Consider the following 20204-nt stretch of genomic DNA (forward strand, 5'->3'; position numbering starts at 1 on the left):
CAGGGTGACAAAATCCAGGCCCCTGGCTCTTGTCAAAGAAAACACTCTTCTGGCCGCAGGCCACCGAGTGTCATGGGAACACAGTCATGGACCCCCACCCATCCCAGGCAGGCCCTCCCAAGGCACCTAGGGCCCAACTGTCCCCATGGCAGTGTCCTCTGCCCATCCCCGGGGTAGCCACAGGGCCCTTGCCACTATGGACCTTCCTGTCGAATGTGCTGCACATCACGGCTACAGGGAGCCCATTTCCCATGATCCCCGTGGCCAGGCCTAGGCAGGGGCTAAGACACCCAGGGAAATGTCTCCTGCCTCTGCTCAGCCAGCACAGAGAGCTCCTTGTTCCCTTCACACAAAGAGACCCGCCGTCAAAGGAATCCCTCAGGCCCGGCATGCGGGGGGAGGGCCGCCGGCCCCAGAGGCCCATGCAGACTGAAGGACGAGGCCCTGGTAGCGAAAGGTCCAGGCCGGGCTCCTGGTGCTCGCCTCTGGGGAGGTGAGTCATGTGACACACCTGGGACAGACTTAAACTGGACCTTCAGGCTCTGCATTTGCTCATCTGGCATCTCCATTCCTAGGGCCAGGCCCTCAGCAAGGAGCAGAGTCTTCCGAATGCTGCTGAGGAGTGGACGCCGGCCCAGGAGTGCTGGCACTGAGGCCTGCCCCACCTCACCTGTGTAGGGCAGTAGGCAGTTGCACTTGTACCCAGCGACGTCATCGATGCAGGTGCCCTGGTTCAGGCATGGGTTGGACGCACACTCGTTGATGTTGGTCTGGCAGTTGGGGCCTGCAGAGTGGGCAGCAGTCAGTGTGTCTGTCCTGGCCAGCCCACCCTCACCCCTAGGAGACGGCCAGGTACCCACCACTGAAGCCTTCCCGGCACGTGCACACATAGCCGCTGGTCATGTCTTTGCAGGTGCCGCCATTGACACAGGGGTTGGACTCGCACTCGTTGGTGTTGATATCACAGTTTGTCCCACTCCACCCAGGCTCACAGTCACACTTGTACCTGTAGAGCCACCATGCTGCCGGTCAGGCCTGGCCTGGGCAGCGTCGGCCTGGGCTCTGGTCCTCCTGGCCCTGCCACAGTTGCGAACCAACGGAAGGGGGGTCTGACCAGGTGGACTCTCCGAGTCCTTTAAAATAGGGCTGAGACCACGGCAGGGGTCCCCTCTTGCCAGCGACCAGTGCAGCAGGGCCTCTGCAGTGCAGAATGCACAACTAGAGATGCCCACTACTGTCTGGCTACAAGAGCAGCATGGACACCCCAGGTGTCACGGCAGCTACACACGAGGGTCTTGAGGCCCCTTAGGCCTGTGTTCCAAGCAGACACTATGGCCCTCGGGGACACACAGCCAGGACTACCAGGAGACCAGGGGCTGACCAAGCCCCACATTGGGGCTCTGGGGTCACATCTGCCCTTGAGCCCTGCCCCCCCAGGGCCATCTGCCGCCCTGCCCAGCCAGTGCTGTACACACAGCGTCCAGGGCCATACCCATTGAGGCTGTCCCGGCAGACCCCATGGACGCAGGGGCTGCTGTTACACTCGTTGACCTCGGACAGACAGGTGGGGTCGTGGTAGCCCTCGGGGCAGTGGCAGGTGAAGCCGTTGATGCCGTCCTCACAGGTGCCCCCGTTGTGGCAGGGGTTCGCCGCACACTCGTCGATGTTGACGTTGCACATACTCCCTGTGGGCAGCAGCTGTGAGCTTCCTGCTCCCCAGGGCCAGGGCCTCAGGGGGCAGACCCCCGGGCCTCAGTTACTCCCTCAGCCAAGTGGGGACACTGCCTCCTCTGGCCTCCCAGGTGCAGGAGACAGCTGGACATGACAGCAGCTGCAGGGCCCATGCTCAGGGCCTGCTCCCACCAGCTTCCCTGTGGCCCCTGACACAGACACTGCTGCTGTCCCCTCTGATGAGAACCTGAGGCCAGAGTGGACAAGGCACCTGCTTGAGGATAGGTGGTGCGTGGCAGAGGCCAAACGTGCCCACGCACTGGCCACTCCCTCGCAGCAGGGCCAGCACTGACCAGGGACAGATGTGTGGTCTCTATGGCAGCTGACCTCTGCCATTCTGGCCCTCAGGTCCCAGCTAGCCCCAAAGTCGCCCAGACCTGGACTGTCCATCTGACCTCAGCCTCGTCCACCTCTGCTCTGGACCCCTACCTGTGTAGCCTGGCTCACAAGCACACTCGTAGCCATCGATCTTATCTAAGCAGGTGCCCGAGTCACAGGGGCTGCTGGCACAGTCGTCCAGATTGACCTCACAGTTGGGTCCTGGAGGAGAAGTGGGCATGTGGTCAGCTTGAGACCCCTGCCTTGCCCCCCTCACCTGACCCCAGCCTGGCCAGGCACCTGTGGTCCCCTTAAGGCAGAAGCAGAAGTAGGCATTGTCGCGGTCCTGACAGGTGCCACCATGGCGACAGGGTTGGCTGTGGCACTCGTTAATGTTGGTCTCGCAGTGGTGGCCCGTGTAGCCCGGCTGGCACAAGCAGGTGAAGGTGGCCACACCATCTTTGCAGGAGCCGTAGTGACAGGGGTCAGGGTCACACTCATCTATGTCCACCTCGCAGTGGGTCCCTGTGTAGCCTGTCACAGGAAGGGTGGGCACAAGAGGGCTCAGGCCCAGCCACTCCCTAGATGCACCTTGGGAAGCCGCAGACCAGAGCCAGGGTCACTGCCACTCAGGGAAGGATGCCGGGTCACGTCTTGGGATGTCCTCACAGCCCCATCTGGGTCAGAGCAGCTCTGTGCTCTTGGTCCCTGGACTAGACGGCTCCAGACAGAGCTGTCCCTGATCCCGCCCCATGGTCCCCCGTCCAGCCCCACCCTTTGCCCGCACCTTCCGTGCACACACAGGTGTAGGTGTTGGGCCCATCCAGGCACCTGGCCCCGTTCCTGCAGGGTGTGCTGGCACACTCGTCCACGTCATACTGGCACAGGTGCCCGCTGAAGCCTGTGGCAGGCAGGGGTGGTGGTCACATGGCAGTGCTGTCTGTGGCCCTGTGGGCACCTCCCTCGGGCTCAGCAGCCAGTGCCCAGCTGGGCAGACCCCAGGCTCCCCACTGCACCTTTCGGAGCCCCTGGCCCTCTGATCCAAGCAAAACCCCGTGAGGGCCCGTGTGTCTGCCTCGGCCTGACAGAGGGGCTTTCTCCCAAACCCACTCTGGTTGCTATGGCAACTTCCCGGGCTGTGAATGAGGGCTCCCCACACTGCAGTGTCTGGGACGACTGATTTGCATTTCAGGAGGCCAGAGGCCCCATGCCCCAGGGCAGACAAGACACCCTGCCAAGCTCCCTCCAGGGAGTCTCCCCTGCTCTGCCTCCCAGCGCTCTGCAGCAAGGGCCAGGGAGGCAGCGGGGGCAGGCGGCTCCCTCCTAGCCCAAGAATGACTGGGGCTCTCAGCCCCTTCTCTCCAGGCGGAAGAAACTGCACCCCACCAGCAGAAAGGAGCTCCCCACACCCCGGCACACCCAGCAAGGTAGGGCCGAAACCCACTGCTCCGCCTGGACTTGCCCTCTGGGGCAACCTAAAAACACCCCCTCCCAGCAGCCTGGAGCCCCTACAACTTCAACCCCCGGGACAGCGGGATGGCTCCTGTGGGCCAGCCCTAGGCCTGGGTGCAGGCCACCGGCTGTGGCAAACAGGATGCAGGGCCCTGGGGGACCTTACCTGTGGGGCACTCGCATACGAACTCGTTGATCTTGTCCAGGCAGCGGCCACCATGGAGGCACGGGCTGCTGGCACACTCATCCATGTTGACCTCACAGTACACGCCTTCATAGCCTGGGGGTGGGAGAAACTGCCTCAGCCCCCTGCTCCAGCCCCAGCACCCCACCCCGGCTGTGCTCATACCTGTGCCCCTGCAGGCCCTGCGCTGACCCACCTACTGGGCTTTGTCCCTCTCTGCTGCTCTGTGAGCCTAGCCTCAGTTTCCCCAAATGCCCCCCAGCCAAGAAAGCGGAGGTGTGGCCAGTGTGCCCATAGGCTGCCCCTGAGGCTGTCCAGCCTTGGCTGGGCTCCTGCTCCCTGCGCTCCAGGGCGAGGGTGGCTGGCAGGACGCACCGGGCATACAGATGCACTGGAACTCCCCGATCTGGTCCAGGCAGGTGGCATCGTTCTGACAGGGGTTCGAGACGCACTCGTTGACATCGATCTCGCAGCGGGGGCCCGTGTAGCCCTGCAGACACTGGCACTCGAAGGAGCCCAGCGTGTTGAGGCACTTGCCCGCGTGCTCACAGGGGTTGGCGCCTGGTGAGAGGTGGTGGTGAGGGGCCACTGCAGGCCCTGGCCTCCCCCACCACCTGTGTCCTCCAGGGCTGGCCGCTTCGCCCAGCTGCCCGCACCTACCCAGTGCACATTCGTCCACGTCCTGGCTGCAGGCTGGCCCCGTGTATCCCGAGGGACAGGTGCAGATGGCCTTGCCATTGACAGGGTTGGTGTCACAGTTGGAGCCCTCATTGCAAGGGTTGCTGATGCATGCGTCGCTAAGGTGGCAGAGCAGGCCTAGTGGGGCAGCAGTGGTCAGCTGGGCTGGGTTCTTGGCTGGGAACGGAGGCCACCATACCCGGGAAGGGGTCTCCCACAGTGACGCCCTTGATGCCCACACTCAGGTTGCTTGGGAGGGCAAGGCCACAGCACTCACCAGTGCGGCCGTGGGGACACTCGCAGTAGAAGGAGGCCACGCGGTCGTGGCAGGTGGCACCGTGGAAGCAGGCAGCACTGGCACAGTCGTCAATATTCTCGCCACAGTCCTCGCCCGTCCAGCCATTGACGCACACACAGTTGTAGCCGCCGAGGGTGTTGTGGCAGGTGCCACCATTCTGGCAGGCGGTGGGCATGAGCTGGCACTCGTCCACGTCCTCTGTGCAGTACTGGCCTGCAGGGGTGGGCAGGGAACCGTCAACCCTGGACTGCCACACACAGAGCTCCTCATTCCCCAGGTGAAGGGCTTCAAAGCCGCCCGTCCAGGGAGCCCTCCTGGCTGATCCCAGCCTTCCCTGTACCCTGCCACCAGAGGGCTGTCGTCCCAATTCCCCACCCTCACCCATCACCCCACCAGACAGGAGCTCTGAGGGCAGAGACTGTGTCTGTCCACCCTGGAACCCTGTGTCCAACTCGGACTTCAACCTGGCTCAACACGGGGACCCAACGCTGGACACAGGCCGCTAAGGGCCCATCAGACCAGCTGATGCTCCTCTGTGCTGAGCCCAGGGTGGGGTTCTCAGGCCCTGGTCCTGGGCACAGTAGCTGTCCCTCACGTGGTCCTTCCAGGACAACCTGGGCCCTCCCTCCACCCCCACACAGCTGAGTGGGCGGGTCCTGCCCGCCCGGGCCACTTTCCCACGTACATACCTGTCCACTCTGGTGGACAGCGGCAGTTGTAGGTGTTCACACCGTCCACGCAGGCACCCCCGTTCTTGCAGCCGTTTCCTGGACAGTCATCCACGTTCTCCTCGCAGTTCTGACCCGTGAAGCCTGTGGTAGAGGGAGGGCAGGATTGAGCCTGCCGGGGGCCAGCTGCTGGGCTCCCTCATGCCTGGCTCCTGGGGTCTGCTGGAGTGTGAGCAGGCCAGGCCTGGTGCCCACAGGGAACATGCTTCTCTCAGAGAGTCATCACCTGAATGGCCAGCTGAACAAAGGCTCTACCACAAAACTGTCAGTTGCAGGGGCCAACCCTAGGGCCAGGTGTCTCCGACATGAGGACTGAGCGGATGGGACCCAGGTGGGCCTGCTCTGCCAAGACATGGTCCTGCCCCAGGGCACAGAGGCGGCCTCGGCCTCCCAGGAATGGGGACGGGCTGGCCTGCCAGGCGTGGCTCCACAGGGTGAGGGGGGCTCCTCCCCAGGACCAGTTAGCTATTAATCCACTCAACTCGCGCTAGGTCAATGATCAACCCAGAAAGGCGTCTGGCAACAGCCAAACTTGCGCTAGTTACTGATTAACACCTCCTAGGATGCCTTCAAACCCCTCCGGCCCTCAGGCTCCGCCCTCTAGACCCCCATTCAACTAGCCACTGAGCAAAACCTGTAGGCTAAGAAAAGCCGCAAATCTGACGTGGGTTTGGGGAGAGTACACCAAGTCCGAGCAGAGCCTGAGTTCCGGTCCCCCGGGGGTGGCAGGACTCCCTGCACTTGGAGGGCCTGGCCTAAAGTGGGTGGAGGTCCTGGGCGGGGCCTGACCCTGGGCAGTGCTGAAGACTGTTGGGGGAGAAGGGGGCAGGCAGGAGCCCCATGTGGACCCCAACCAGCCCTCTGCCCACACAACATCCTCCCTGTCAGACGGGGCCAGGGAGAGCCTAGAGGGACGGGCAGGTCCAGCTGGGGCAGGTAGGGCCAGTGCACCTCCAAATCCCAGCCAGGCCTTTGCAGGGTTCTGGCTGCTGTCCTGACCACAGCATCCTGTGACTCCTTGGGCTCCTGTGACCTCTCTCTGGGATCCTGGCCATCAGAAGGGAATACAAGCCCCTTGGGGACCCTGGGTGCAGTGCCTGCCTCAAGTCTGAACAGTGAGTCTGGGACAGCAAGGGGCTCAGTTCCTCGGAGGGACCCCGCACCTGTCCCCACACAGCCCAGCTCTACACTATGTAGTGAGTGTCCCCTCATCACAGTGGTAACATGGTCCCAGTGCACTGGCCTCTAAGACCCACCTACTCTGGCCAAACCTCAATAGCCCTTCCCTCCCTCCCACCCACCTCCCAGCACCCAGAGGCTGCCCTGTGTCCAGGTAACTATTGGGCACACCTAGAGGTCCTCATCCCACCCTGCCCAAGAGAGTCTGCTGGTTCCACACAAGTTGTCCTCTGACAAGGCCCCTTACCACCGCCATCCCAGAGAAGGCAACTCCTTGACTCTGTAGCTGATGTGGGGTCCCAGCTGAGGTACGGCCACCAAGGAGGGTCTGAACCCACAGCTCTGGTGCCCACTAGGCACCAGGGCTTTGCCCCTCAACCTAGTGAGAACCGAGCTGGTCGGTGTGCCTTGGTAGGCCGACGGAGGGGGCTGCATGTACCTCTCCAAGCTTGCTCAGGACTTTCAGGAAATGCACAAGCCCAGCGTCTGCACGCAGAGGCCTGGGGCTGGCTCTGCAGACTGCGGGCAGCAGCAAGCTTCCCCTTTGCAGGGGGGCGGGGCAGTCCTGGGGTCACCCCCAGGTCAGTAGGGCCCAGGCACTCCTTGCACCCAAATGCCATGACCACTCCCCAAGCACTTTCCCCAACTTGTGCATAACTGCCGTGGAGCAGTCAACTGAGGGGGCGTCAAAGGCTTTTTTCTTTTTTTGGCAGCACGGGAGATGAAACCCAGGGTCTCATGCATGCTAAGGCAAACTCCACCCCTGAGCCACCTCCTCAGCCCGACAGATGAGGTTTTCAAGTCTCTGCGTCACTGTTGTTATTTTTAGAGCTGCAGCAAAACTTACTCAAAAGAGAACTGCAGAAGAAATGGGGGGGGGGGCTGTGCTTGCCTGTCCCCCCCAGGAGATAACAGGGCCACCAGGGCCATGGCCCTCTCTGCCCTGCCCTCCAGCCCCCAGCTCCAGAGATTGCACCCCCCAGGGAACCCAAGAAACAAGGGGTAGCCTGTGAGGGCTGCGGAGGCCGACTCACACTCCGCACCCCAGGATGGCTCAGGACAGGGGCAGGTGCCACAGGGAGATCCAGGGTGAGGAACACCTGGAGAAGGTGCTCCTGTCCCAGAGTTTAGATAGCTAAGGAACTTGGGGGCCATGCACCCAGCTGCCCAGCTCACATCAGACCCCATCCCTGGGCAGACATGGCCTGAGGGATGTCAACGTGGTGGGGGGTTAACTGCTTGGCTTCATATCTGGCCCCCAGCCCCACGCAAATTTCCTCCAAAGAGGCCAATCTGCCCCGCAGCACTGTCAGGGCTCCCTCCATAGACCATGGCCCTCTGCTCTGCCCTCAGTCCAGGGAGCCGGCCAGCCCTGCCCATCCAGCTCTCTGCAGCTGGCCTTCTCTGAACATCCTTCCTAGGCTCCCCCAGGAGCCCTGGCTCCCTCCACACTCCCTCCATTCCTGCACCCTGGGCCCAACAGCAGTAGCACAGGTGGGATCCAGGCAGGGGGCCAGTGAGGCCAGAGGACCTACCTGGAAGGCAGGCACACTCGTAGGTGGTGTCCCCCGTGGGGCGGCAGGTGCCCCCATTCTGGCAGGGTGAGGGGCTGCAGGGCACATAGGGCAGCTCGCAGTGGGGACCAGTGTGGGTGGCGCGGCAGACGCAGCGGTAGGAGCCAACCTCGTTGTGGCAGGTGCCCCCATGGCGGCACAGCCCCGGGCTCTGGCTGCACTCATTGACGTCTTGCCTGCAGGTCGGGCCGTGGAAGCCCGGTGGGCAGCCGCAGATGTATGAGGACTCGAAGGGCAGACACTGGCCGCCATTGGCACAGGGGTTGGAAGCACATGGATCAGCCTGTTGGCATGATTTCCCTGGGGGAGCAAGGCAGGTGGGAGGCTAAGCTGGCCAGCCAGCTCTGCAGCCAGGGCCTCCCTGGGCGCTCACAGGCTCTTCCTGAAGTATTATCACCATAGCCCTCAGGACCTGCTGTAAGACATGGCCATCTCTCTATGGACAAGGGACCAGAGGGCCTAGGAGGCCAAGTGACCACCCAAGAACAGAGTTGCTAAGTGGGGGGGGGTGACTTCAAGGCCATTTTCTCCCACAGCCTACATACAACTGACTCTGGAAGCTCAGGGCACCAGCAGGAAGAGAGGGCACGGCCAGGGCTGGATGTCAGCACTCCTTTTGCTCCCAGAAGTAGGGACAGGTAGGTGGCCAGGGCCTCAGAGTGGAACAGTCCAAACCAGGCAGCTGCAGGGCTGGGAAGGCAGGGTCACTGGGGGATCACAGGCCCGGCTCTCTCAGCCAAGCATCAGCCTGGCTTTCACAGTCACATGGATGGTGGGGCAGGCCAGTGTCTGTCTACTCCTGGACCTGAGGGTCCCTGCTGCAGGGCCTGAGACCTCCCCGTCCTCACCTGACCAGCCTGGGGGGCAGCGGCACTTGTACTCTGTGAGCGTGACCAGGTCGCAGGTGCCCCCGTTCCGGCAGGGGCTGGACAGGCAGGCGTGGTCGAGGGGCGTCAGGCAGAGGGGCCCAGAGAAGCCCAGGGGGCAGATACAGGCATAGTCTGCAGCACCGCTGCGGTCCACCACACGGCACGTCCCGGCGTTCTTGCAGGGAGAGCTGAGGCACGGGTTAGGATCCTGGCATCTCTGGCCCACGAAGGCCCCGCTGCACCTGTTGGCAGACACCAGGTGGTCAGCTCCCCTGGACTGGCCCACTTGTCACGGCCACAGCAGCCTCTACCCCAGCATGCTCGGGTGGGCAGCCAGGGCTCCAGGACCAAGGTGTGCTCCGTGGCCGCTTGCTGTGCAGGGAGATGTCTTGGTCTACAGTGCTGATCTGGACAACATGGGACACACCGATGCCACCTGGCTGGTCACTTTAAAGCAGTTAGTTCCCCAGGAAGGGAAACTTCAATGAACAGAAGAGCCACTGCCAACAGGGGACCAGCTCCAGTGTCCAGCTTGGATTTCAAACAAGGCTGGCATGTGGGTCTGGGTCTACACCACAGGGAAGGGGCCCTGCAGTCCTGATCAGGAGGCTTGCCCACTCTCTGTTTTCTGTGATGGAAACGTATGGTTTGGGTAGCAGAGTTGATGCAAACATCAGTCGGACGTATGTGGGCACTGCCCACAGGGACAGGATTCCAGTGGCCTTTCCTTCTACGATCAGGCCTTCTGCTCACCCAGACACCGTCCTCAGGAGCAGAGGCCCCATTTACAGCTGGGAAGACCAGGGTGACGTGGGGGCGTCCCTCCTCAGCCCTGTGCCAGCTGGTCCTGGCCTTCGAGGAACCTCCCACCTCCCACAGGCCTGCCCTCCCCCAACTCAGGGCCAGAGAGACGTCCTGCTTCCCGGCCTGGTCTCACGGTCTCAGGTTCCTGCAGGGACTGCTCAGCGTCTGCCACACCCTGGCCCCAGGAGCCTGCTCAGCCACCTGCTAGCCTGGCTTCCAGACCAGGCCACAAATTGCTCCCCGTCACCTCCAGGCCTCATGCTCCCAGGAGGGCCCTGGGAGCAGGCAGGCACACCGCTTCCCAGTGGGAAGCCTCTGGGGCAGAACGAGCTGGCCAGCCACAAGGCAGCCCCCATGCCACATGGGAGGTGGCCCCAGGGGAAGGGCAGGGTCTAGCAGAGGCAGTTTGGGGCTGGGGTCGTGTGTCTCTCAACTGAGGGGCTGCTCCCCTGTCCCAGAGGCCCAAAGGCATCTGTGTTCCCTGGTGTCTTTCATCTGTGGCTGTGGCTTGGGTAGGGAAGATGCAAAATGGCCACTGTGGCTGACCATCTGTTGCCAGAAGCCAAAAGTCCCAAACCAACTGGCTTAAAGAAAACAAACCCACCCCCAACCCCGGGAGTTAACTCAGGCCTTTGCTATGGCTCCCGCCCACCATGCAAAGGGGTGGGGGCGGTGGGCACCTGGCTCCCCTGGAGCAAGGGGCAGTCCTGGAGTGCAGCTCCACCCATGTGGCCACTCGAGGAGCCTCAGTGTCCACACCTGTCTCTCGGGCACCATGGTCTCCTGCAGGGCCACACTCAGGGAATGTGGGGAGCAGGCAGGCCCCTGCTGTGCTCGGATGCAGTCACTGGCTAGCCTGACCAGCCACTGGGAGCCTGGGATCTGGCCGGCTGGGGCTGGGCAGGCAGAAGCAGCCCTCCTCTGCATCAAAGCCTCTTTGTCAGGCAAAGTTGGCCTGGGCCCACTAGGAGAAAAGACTTTTTTTCTTTCTAGCCACTGACAAAGTCGGCAGGGGTGGATGAGGACAGAGGGCGCTTAATCATCAAAGCTGGGGCTGGAGCTGCCGTCCACGCCTCCCGGCATGCACCCTAAGGCCCTGGGCCAGGCAGGTGGGGCTGTCCCCCCTCACAGCTCTGGGGGCACTCTACACACTGCCAGGTGCCACTCCTCAAGTGGGTGAGATCTTGTCACTGGACACCCTAGGGGACACCCTGGGACTCCCAGCACCTGGAACAATCCCCTGCTAAACATCTTAAGGTGAGGACACTGGGTGTCACCAAATCGGTCTAGGAGGCAGGGACCACACAACCCTTGCCCTCCAGCCATGGGCCGTGTTCCCAGGGAGTACCTGTCCCCCTCTGCACCCCAAACAGGGACCCCAACAGAAGGACGTGGGAGAACCTGCCTGGGCTAGGTGCACCTCGCTCCCGAGGCTGCTTTACGCAGGACTAGGGAGGGGAAACACACCCAGCGAATCAGGAGACCGCAGGGACAAAGGGTGGCTGGGGAGCAGGTGCACTTGTGGACGGGACAGCTGCTCCTGCAGGGTGCGGCCAGCAGCCAACCCTGGCAGGCGGGGCAGGAGCCAGGCAGCCAAGGCCTGAGGAGACTCCTACGCGGAGGAACGCGGCAGCTGAGAGAGTCTACTGTCCTCCCCACCGCCACCCGGCACTGGGGCACCAGAGTGAAGGCATGCTGCCCAGCCGGCTGCCACAGGCACGGTCGCCATCCACCACCAGCACCCCACAGCTGGGGAAGGGCAGGGCCACCAGAGGGATCTTCCCTAAGGTCCAGAGCCAGGTGCGGAAAGGTCTGGCCACGGGGGACAGCTTCGGGGCCAGACCCAAAAGTCTCTCTCACTTGAGGGCTGGCACTTGGCAGCATGTGTGGGTTCCCCAAAGCTGTGGGCTGAGCCTGCTCCTCTTGCCCACCCATGCCTGGTTCCTGCTCCTGCTCTGGGCGCCTCCAGCCCGTGACCACCTGTCTGCACCTCCCCACCACCTGGCCACAGAGCTAGGCTGCCTGGGACAGGCACCTGTTGCCTTCTCTCCATGGCACTCAGATGTCCCTGAGAAGGTGGGAGGGACCCCAGGGGTGCATCATGGCAGAGGCCAAGCCCACCCCATCCCTACACCCATGGCCATTCTGTCCTCAACACCTGTCTGGCAGGCTGGCATGAACCAAGGGTAAGGCCAGGAGTAGTCACGCAAGGACAGCAACCAGAGGAATCAGGAGGGGAGAAGCCCCTCCAGGAGCGAGGGCAGGGGCTCGAGGACCCTTGGCTCTGCCCCAGCTGCTGCCCAGCCTTGAGTGCAGTGGGGAGGCAGGAGCTGCCTCGCCCAGCATGGGGGATTGGAAGGTGCTGGGGCCAGGGCTCCGCTGAGCCACCCACTGAGTCACCCACGACACTTCCTGCGTCTACACATCCAGCAGCCGAAGGCCCTTCTGGGGCTAAAAGGTGGGACTTCCCCCAAGGTAGGAGACAAGAACTGCCCCACCTCCACCAGGCCCTGTGGCTCACGGCCGCCCACAGTGGGAGGCCAGCTGCATCAGGTGTGCCCAAGGGCTCCCTCCCTTGCTCCTCAAGGACACCTGGGCACTTGTTCCTCAGCTCTGCCTTCCCTCCACCAGATCCACTTGGTGGGGTGGCGGGTACAGTGACCTGTCCTGTCCTGGTGCTCAGAGATGAGTGGCGGGTGGGCTGGGGACCCCAGGAAGGGCCCCAGAGGGAGTGGGCTCTGAAGACCAGGCAGAGGGGCACAACTGGTTCCAGAGTCCCCGGCCACTCCCCCTGCTTTGTTCCAGCCCCACGGTTTCCACTGCGCTAGCTCCCGCCTCTGGCAGCGGCACTCCATAGAAATGTGACTCCCCAAAGCATCCGGAGGCAGATGTTGCTGCGACCTTTCACCCGGGACTAATTCTAAATTGTGCTGTTTTCCTTTCCAAGCTAAGCGGCCATCTGCCACCCCCTGGGGACAGATGACAGCTCCCTCAACCCCAAAATGATGAGGAGGGGTGGAGGACAAGTGGGGGGATTCACCCAGCTCCTGCCCTCAAGGAGTTTACGGTCAAGTAGGGCCGAGGAGGGTGGGGGTCAGCACAGGGGCCCCCTGTCAGTTCAGCAGGAGGAGCCAGAGACACAGGGAGGTGCTTCCCAGGCAGCAACCGGAGGAATCGGGAGGGAAGAAGCCCCTCCAGGAGAGAGGGGGCTTGCAGGACCCTTGGCTCTGCCCAGCTGCTGCACAGCCATGAGTGCAGTGGGGAGTCAACATGGTCACCAGCTGGGTAGAGGGGACTCTCACTCCGGCCAAGTCTGGATGTGATTCACAGACAGGCAATCTGCAGGACTGTCCAGTCTGAGGAAACCGTGTAGCCTAAAGGGCCGTGTACACAGCTGCCCCACCCCACTCGATTCTGGGGCCAGGGCCTGTGGTGAGGTGCTGGTGGGGTGCTGGTGGGGCGCAGGTGGGGTGCTGGTAGGGTGCTGGTGGGGCACTGGTGTGCCTGCAGATTTAATCTCCAAAGGGTGGGCAGGGGCTGTGCCTCCCACCCCAGAAGGGACAGCCCTGTAGACTGAAGTCCTAAGCACCACCAGGCAGCCATGGTACAGGGAGCCCCTGGTTTTAATTTGCCCCTAACTTGCTTTGCCCACCTCAGCAGAACTGACCCCCACTGGACTCCACCCAGCCCAGCTCCAGGCCCATCTTCCCAGAAGTCCAAAGCTTCCCAGGAGCACAGGGTCTCCACCAAGGGACTTCTCCCCATCTGCCCCCACAGTTGCCTGCTCCCAGGAAGCCTGTGCCACATCCTGCCAGGAGCCAGTCCCTCCCCTCCACCAGGCTCTTCCTTCCTGGGAGGCCCCGTCCCACAGCATCCCCGTTCCCAGCCGCAGGGTGCTTTCTTTCCAGGAAGGGGAGTCTGGCATCTGAGGCTCCTGCTCTGTAATTTCCCAGGCAAGAGTCATCAGCAAGGGCCAGGACTGTGGCTCAGTGGTGGAGCACTCTTCAAGCATGAGTGAGGCACTGGGTTCAATCAATAAAAATAAAAACAGAATAAAGGTATTGTGTCCATCTACAACCAAAAAAACTATTAAAAAAAGAGTTATTGGCAAGTCAATATCACCAGCGATAGCTCCATGCAGCCCTGGCCAGACCCTGCCCTGCTCAGCCAAGACCATGGAAAGCCAGCTGCCCACTGCCCAAACCACCAACAGCAGGCCTAGAACCAGCCAACCCAGCCGCATAGACAGCCCAGCTTCCCCGACCACCCCTGCCTGGGCCGCGGGGCCACTTGTGGCCCAGGCAGGGGATGGGAACCCCTTGCTGGAGGGGAGACACAGATGGGCTGTGAGGGATGGTGGTGGGGTCCCCTGCAGGACCTTCACAGGTCAACAAGCTCAGCCCCAGGGACAGGCCTGGCTGTGGCTCCTAGGGGTGAGAGCGGTTCTAGTATTCAACCCCTCCCTTGGGCAGAAGCCATTCCAGGGCCCCCAAATCCCAGCAGGTACCACCACCTTCCAGGAGCAGGTGCTCATGACAGGCTGGGCAGGGGACTCAGTGACCTGCTGGCCCCCCTGCCACACCTGAGGTCCTGGATCCTTTTCCTTTGGGAACAGCAGGTGCAGCTCAGCTCTGGGGACAAAACCCCAGGACATAGGAGGCCTCACTGCTCAGTCCCAAGCCCTTGCCTCCCCAAAGCCCCAGCATGAAAAGCTACAGCACACAAGGTCCAGGCTCCTGCTCCAGGGACATATGTCCAAACACTTGTCCAAGAACCAGCCAGTCATGGGGGACACTGGAGGACCAGCCAGACCACAGTGGGGAGGCCTCCAGCATTTCTGCTGTCCCACACTCTGCTTCAGCTTCCTCTGCACACAGACAGCAGGTACCTGTGCAGCAGGGCACCACTCACCCAACTCTCTTGGGCTGGAGGCTGCAGCGAGGGACTGCGGCCTGCAGCCACCACCTGTGGCCCCACCTGCCCAGCAGTGATGACAGACGGGCGCAACTGAGCTGCAGTTGCCCCAGCCTCTGCAGCCATTGGGCTGGGAGGCCTGGAAGGAGGACAGAGCATTCAGGCTGTAGGCAGGCTGGGGCCAGATCTGGGCCTGGGCTCAGATGCAGACAATCCCCGGCCCCAAACACGAGCCACTGCTCAGATCAGAAGGTCGGCAAAGGAGGAAAGTGAGTCTGGCAGGTGTGGCATGCCCACGGACAGCCGCAGGGGCCAGCCTGAGCCGAGGCCCAGGCATTCCAGCTCAAAGAGCCGCTCCCAGCGGCTCGGCTCTTTGGTCCGCAGACCCTCCCCGTTGCATCCTCCTAGGGCTTGAAGCCTGCTGGAAGGGAAGTGCAGGAACGGCCCTGCTTCCTTGCCGCTGGGACGCCTCAGTGCAGAGATGGAACCTGCCCTCCCTCCCGGGAAGCCACCTTTCCCACCACAGGGAAAACAATGTCCACAGGGCCCGCTGTCCCGCTGCTGCGCTAGGAACTGGTATACCTCCTGAGCAGACAGAACAGACCCTGAGGGTCAAGCCACTTCCCAGGATGGCCCAGCTGGAGCGGGCAGAGGTGACCCTGGGGCGGGGTGGGGTCAGGGTCCAGCCAGCCCCTCCCAACACTGCTGGAAGCAGGGCCCAGGAAGCCTGGGTCACTAGGAGCTGCTGTCACTGCCGGAGTGAGACACCTGAGGGAGGCCATCGCTCCACTGGGGGTCATGTCCCCCCAGCCCCCCAGGAGATGGAGCCCCACACTGCCAGTGATGCACAAGTGTTCCCCAGGCACTCCTAAGTGCAGCCACCCCGAATGCCTTGAGGGGTTACAGGACGCCCTGTGGGCTGGCACCTGTGGCACCAAGGAGGCAGAAGTGGAAACACCCAGACTGCCAGGGCCTCTGCTCCGTGCACCCCGTGGCCGCTCAGAGCAGTGAGGTGATCGATAGGCCCATGAGGCCAGTGCCGCCAGGAGGGCTTAATCCAAGCTCCATTAATTAAGCAGCAATCGCAGCCCGAGCTCGATGGCAAAGCCAGAGTCTTCTGACAACCTCCCTCCTCTGCTTCACCAGCAGGCTTGGGAGGGAGGAGCTGCGGAGACACTGCTCTGTCCTCCCTGGGGGGCTGCCACCTCTTCCCCACCAGGGCAGGTGCCTCAGTCCAGGTCCGGCCACCCCTGTGGAGGACACTAGGGCCAGGAAGAGGCGGCACCGAGGACCCCTTGACAACTGTCCAGAACAAGCTGCCTCAGGAGGAACCCGCAGCCACACCCCTCCTGGCCCCCAGGCCGTCAAGCTCAGAGGTTCCTCACCAGGGCCCTGGGTAGACCCACTTCACAGCCAGGCAAGTTGTGTGCACCATGCCACCTGGTTTCACAGGCCCTGGGGACAGTTGGAAGGCAGGACAGCTTCCCTGGAGACAGCTGAGGAGCAGCAGAAGGCCCCCAGGAATGGGGGGAGGGGTGTCCCCAGCACCCAAGCCACCCCACACCTTGGCCTGGACTTCCCAATGAGGGCCCAGCAGAAAAACAACGCCCCTGGGGGTGAGGGAGCGCAGTAAGAGGCCGGCGCCCAGGGAGGGCGCCCAGTCTGCTCCTCCCAGCCCCCATCCAACAGCAGGCTCCCCTGGCTCTGCCCTGGTGCACCGCCCTACCCAGCCTCAGCACTGAAAGAGGTGGAGATGAGGCCCAATCCACCCAGCCGAAGGAGTGACCATCCTTAGCTGTATCCTCCCACCCACTCCAGGAAGCCTGCCTCGGGACCCTGGCAGGGCCGCTTCTGGGCTGCCTCCTGACTCAGGAAAGCACAGCTGGTGGTTTGGGTGGTGGCCCCAGAGGTCACCTCCATCCCATAACACTCAGCAGAACCCTTCTTTCTGGCCAATGTGCGGAGGGGCCTCCACCAACCCGGAAGCATCTCTGCTGCTGCGCGGACCCCCACGCCCCCAGGCAGCCAGCCAGGCCGGCACACAGGCCCCCTGTGCATCCTGCAGTCCACAGAAGCCTCGCTCTGCTCTGGGCCCAGCACAGCCACGGAGCCGCCTGGGGACACAATCAACTTCAGAAGACAAGAGCCAGCCAACTGTACCCAACCCTGGTGGGGCCTGACGAGGCGGGGTGCTCTGAGTAGTGGCCTGCACTGTCCACCTTGCTAGATGCCCAGGGTGTCCCAGGCCATCTAGGTGTAGTGGGCTCTTCCCTGGGGGACAGTGGGGTGGGGTGGGGGGCTTGTGTTGGTGAGCAGGTCCTGGGCCCTCTGCCCCTGCAGGGCACGAATAATATACAAACCTGCCCAAATCCTGCAGAGGGGCTGGGCTCTGGGGGAGAACTAACTTTCTTTCTTTCTCTCTCTCTCTTTTTTTTTTTTTTTCCTTTTGCAGTGCTAGGAATGGAACCCAGATAAGAGCTCTATCACCGAGCCACCGGGGAGACCTTTACTCCAGTGTGGGGTGAAAGAAGAGGAACATGCTCCCATGGAGCACAGGGCGGTAGTGGGACAAGACCCATGGCTTCTGGCAGCCTGTGCCAATCTACAACGATCTCAAAACGCGAGGCCCTGCATAGAAACAAAGCCCGGCAAGCCACAGCCAGGACGGCCAGCACCTCCCCTGTGGCCTCACTGGGGACTCCCACCTCCTGGGGAGGAAGGCCCGTTCAGAGCCAGCAGGCATCTGTAGGGGAGGATGCAGACTCCCCGGCCTAGGCTGCTGACCAGGCACCATCCCGGCCTGACCAGAACAGGCGATAGAATGGGGCATGTCTGGCTTGAAGCCTAAGTCCAGTGGGGCCCCAGCCTGGACTGTAGGCCCTGCGGGCTAGAAGAAATCTGTAGCTGCCCACCTGCCCTGGGGCTGCCACACTCAACTGCCCAGCCCCGGTGGACAGACTACCGACAGCTGCTGCACCAGACCCTAGAGCTGCAAGGGAGGGTGCCACCTGGTCTGGCCCCCGCCACCTCACGGATGCTGGAACGCACAGCCCATGGCCTCTGCCGTCTGGCTCTCCAGTCAGCCAAGTCTGAGGCTACCCCATGAGGCTCCTAGAGGGGGATGTCAGGGAGGGGACCACCAACCTGTGGGGACATCCCAGGAGCTGGACATACCCAGCACTCACTCTGCCTAAGGCCAGGGAGACGGAGGCCCGGGGCAGAAGCATGGCACAGTCCATACGATGCCGGGGCTCAGCCTCCCCCTGGAGGATGAAGACGCTCTCTTCCCCCTGGATGATGATGTAAGCTCCTCTTACAGAGAAGCTTCAGGGAAAAACACATCGAAGCCCTGGCTTCTCCCCCAGCCTCTCACTTCCAGTAACCGTGTTGTTTCCGCTCACCAACAACCGAAACTGAGAGGAAATGGTGGGAGGCAGGTCCCCAGCCCACGGAGCAGTCCCGGTAGTTCAGCCCTGGACAGATCTTTCCAGCCCCGGCCACCCACCTTCCTCCCCAGCCAGGCAGCCTCGGAGAGGACAGGGACAGAGATTCAGCTGCTCCCCATGTCACCTGGCCAGGCCTGGTCTGTGGACAAAAGGTCTAGAGCCAGGATGCTCTAAGCCAGAAGGGAGGAAGCTCCTCCCTTCTCAAAAGTATCTCCAAGTGACCCTGGGGCCACAGGGACACCTGGGCAGGGAATGGGACCACGCTCACGCCTGTGCCCCTGGGCTTGACCAAGTGTGAACGTTTCCCAGGTAGGGCCGGTCTCTTGCTGGGGCAGCTCCCCGGGTAGGTCCTAATGTCTGGGCTGTGACTCACCTAGAACTGTCCCGGGCAAAGAAGCCAGAGGCCAGGAACCAGCCGCCCCCTCAGTTCCAAAGCCTCATTCTAGGGGTTGCAGTCGAGTCTCCCCCACCCTCTGGCCACCTGTCCCCATGCAGCTCCATGCTCTTGAGTGGGGTGTTCACCTCTCAAATCTCAACCCGTCTCCCAGGGTCATCGTGTTCACACCAGGTGGACGGGCCTCGGGCAGGCAGTGTCCCCAGGCTTTGGCACTGCTGTGGGGTGTCTGTTCAGCAGTCAGCAGGGTCCATAGATGATGGGGGCCGCTGACCCCATTCAGAAGGACTCCCCTTCAAGCACTACAGACACACAACTAACACCCAGGCTGGTAACAGGGAAAGCTGGGAAACCTTGTGGTGACTCTCCTGTCCACCCATGGGGTACAGCCTGGTGGTGACTCTCCTGTCCACCCAAGGGGCACAAGGGGGAGCTGCAGGCAGCCCTAACCCTAAAGTGGCCTGCTGCGGCAGTAGAATCTCAATGCCCAGGGTCTGGTCTGCCCTCTCCCTGCTGAAAACAGTGCCCACCTGGCAGATGAGGCCAGGTGAGTGACCAAGGCCAAGGAAGGCTTCTCTGGTCAGTGGCCATCCTATCTTGGTAGAGCCAGCTTTCAGTGGTGGAAGGTCCAGGCAGCACCCGGCCTGACCTCATCCCGACATGCCCCAGGCTGAGGCGTCGACTTGGTGAATTTGGCACCACAGGTGTGGGTGTGGAGGTCCGGCCTCCCCAGCACAGACCCTGCCTCCCCCACCAAGGCCCACTTGAAACCAGGACCCACACACTCCTTCCAGGGAATCACAGACCTGACAGAAAGCCACCGAGCACCTGAGACGGAGGCAGAGGGTGATGGTCATCCCAGCTAACCCGCTCCAGGGCAGGAAGGCCCAGTCCCTACACCCCCGAGCACAGGGAAGAAGAGGGGGCATTTGTGGGGAGGGGGGACACCTCTCCAGAGGCTTCCATCCTGGGAGCAGCATCTGTTGGGGGCTACAGTAAACAAGGACTGCTGGGGTAAAACTCGGGCGGCTTCTATTCCCAGAACACCCCAGGCCTCAGAGGCACGAAGAAAGCAAAACGCCAGGTCCCTCTACCCGCCTTGTAACGGCCACTGGGGACCACCAGGACTGTCCTGCTGGGGGAGGGCTGTCCCACAGGGGACATGGTGCTTCCCAGAGCCCCAAGGGCAATTCAGGTCACCGAGTGCAGACAGGGAGGGCCAGGCGCTGGGTGCTGGGGTGTCTGAAGCCCAGCCACACGGGCCAGGCGTCCTCACCATGCGCAGCTGGTGGCTCCAAGCTGTCCCTGAGTGCCAGCCCCACAGCTCCCAGGCCGGGCAGGGGAAGACCCGGGAGCAGGCGACAGGGCAGGCAGGAGCCCAGGTGCCCCTGGACATATTCAAAGCCTACAGCACTGCTGCCCAGCACCCGCTGTCCCTTCTGCCTGGTGCTCCTCGGCTGCTGCCCTGTGCCAGTCTGTCTAGATGCTGCTCCATGGTGGACTCACCCCGAGGCCACAGCAAGGCACTCCCCAGCTGACCTTAGGTGTCCTCCCAGGACCTGACCTGTCCTCCTGAAGCCTGACTCTTAAGACACATGGCTCCTTCCTGCCCATCAGGGCCTGTGAGTGCCTTGG

General features: G+C 62.5%; 1 protein-coding gene across 2 annotated transcripts in view; it reads right to left on the reverse strand.

Moving 5' to 3' along the window:
* Positions 1-20204, reverse strand: part of Notch1 (notch receptor 1) — a 43706-nt gene that overhangs the window by 16017 nt on the left and 7485 nt on the right. For both annotated transcript variants that reach the window (XM_071601168.1, XM_027941746.2), the window contains exons 3-15: positions 8991-9253; positions 8104-8442; positions 5351-5473; positions 4641-4874; positions 4346-4501; positions 4061-4246; positions 3668-3781; positions 2837-2950; positions 2350-2583; positions 2161-2271; positions 1493-1685; positions 861-1006; positions 671-784 (exon numbers count right to left, since the gene is read on the reverse strand). In XM_071601168.1, coding sequence (XP_071457269.1) covers positions 671-784; positions 861-1006; positions 1493-1685; positions 2161-2271; positions 2350-2583; positions 2837-2950; positions 3668-3781; positions 4061-4246; positions 4346-4501; positions 4641-4874; positions 5351-5473; positions 8104-8442; positions 8991-9253 — 2327 coding nt within the window. The remainder of the gene's footprint in view (positions 1-670; positions 785-860; positions 1007-1492; positions 1686-2160; positions 2272-2349; positions 2584-2836; positions 2951-3667; positions 3782-4060; positions 4247-4345; positions 4502-4640; positions 4875-5350; positions 5474-8103; positions 8443-8990; positions 9254-20204) is intronic.

The sequence above is a fragment of the Marmota flaviventris genome, chromosome 13 (genome assembly GCF_047511675.1).
Source record: "Marmota flaviventris isolate mMarFla1 chromosome 13, mMarFla1.hap1, whole genome shotgun sequence".
Taxonomy (NCBI): Eukaryota; Metazoa; Chordata; class Mammalia; order Rodentia; family Sciuridae; genus Marmota; species Marmota flaviventris.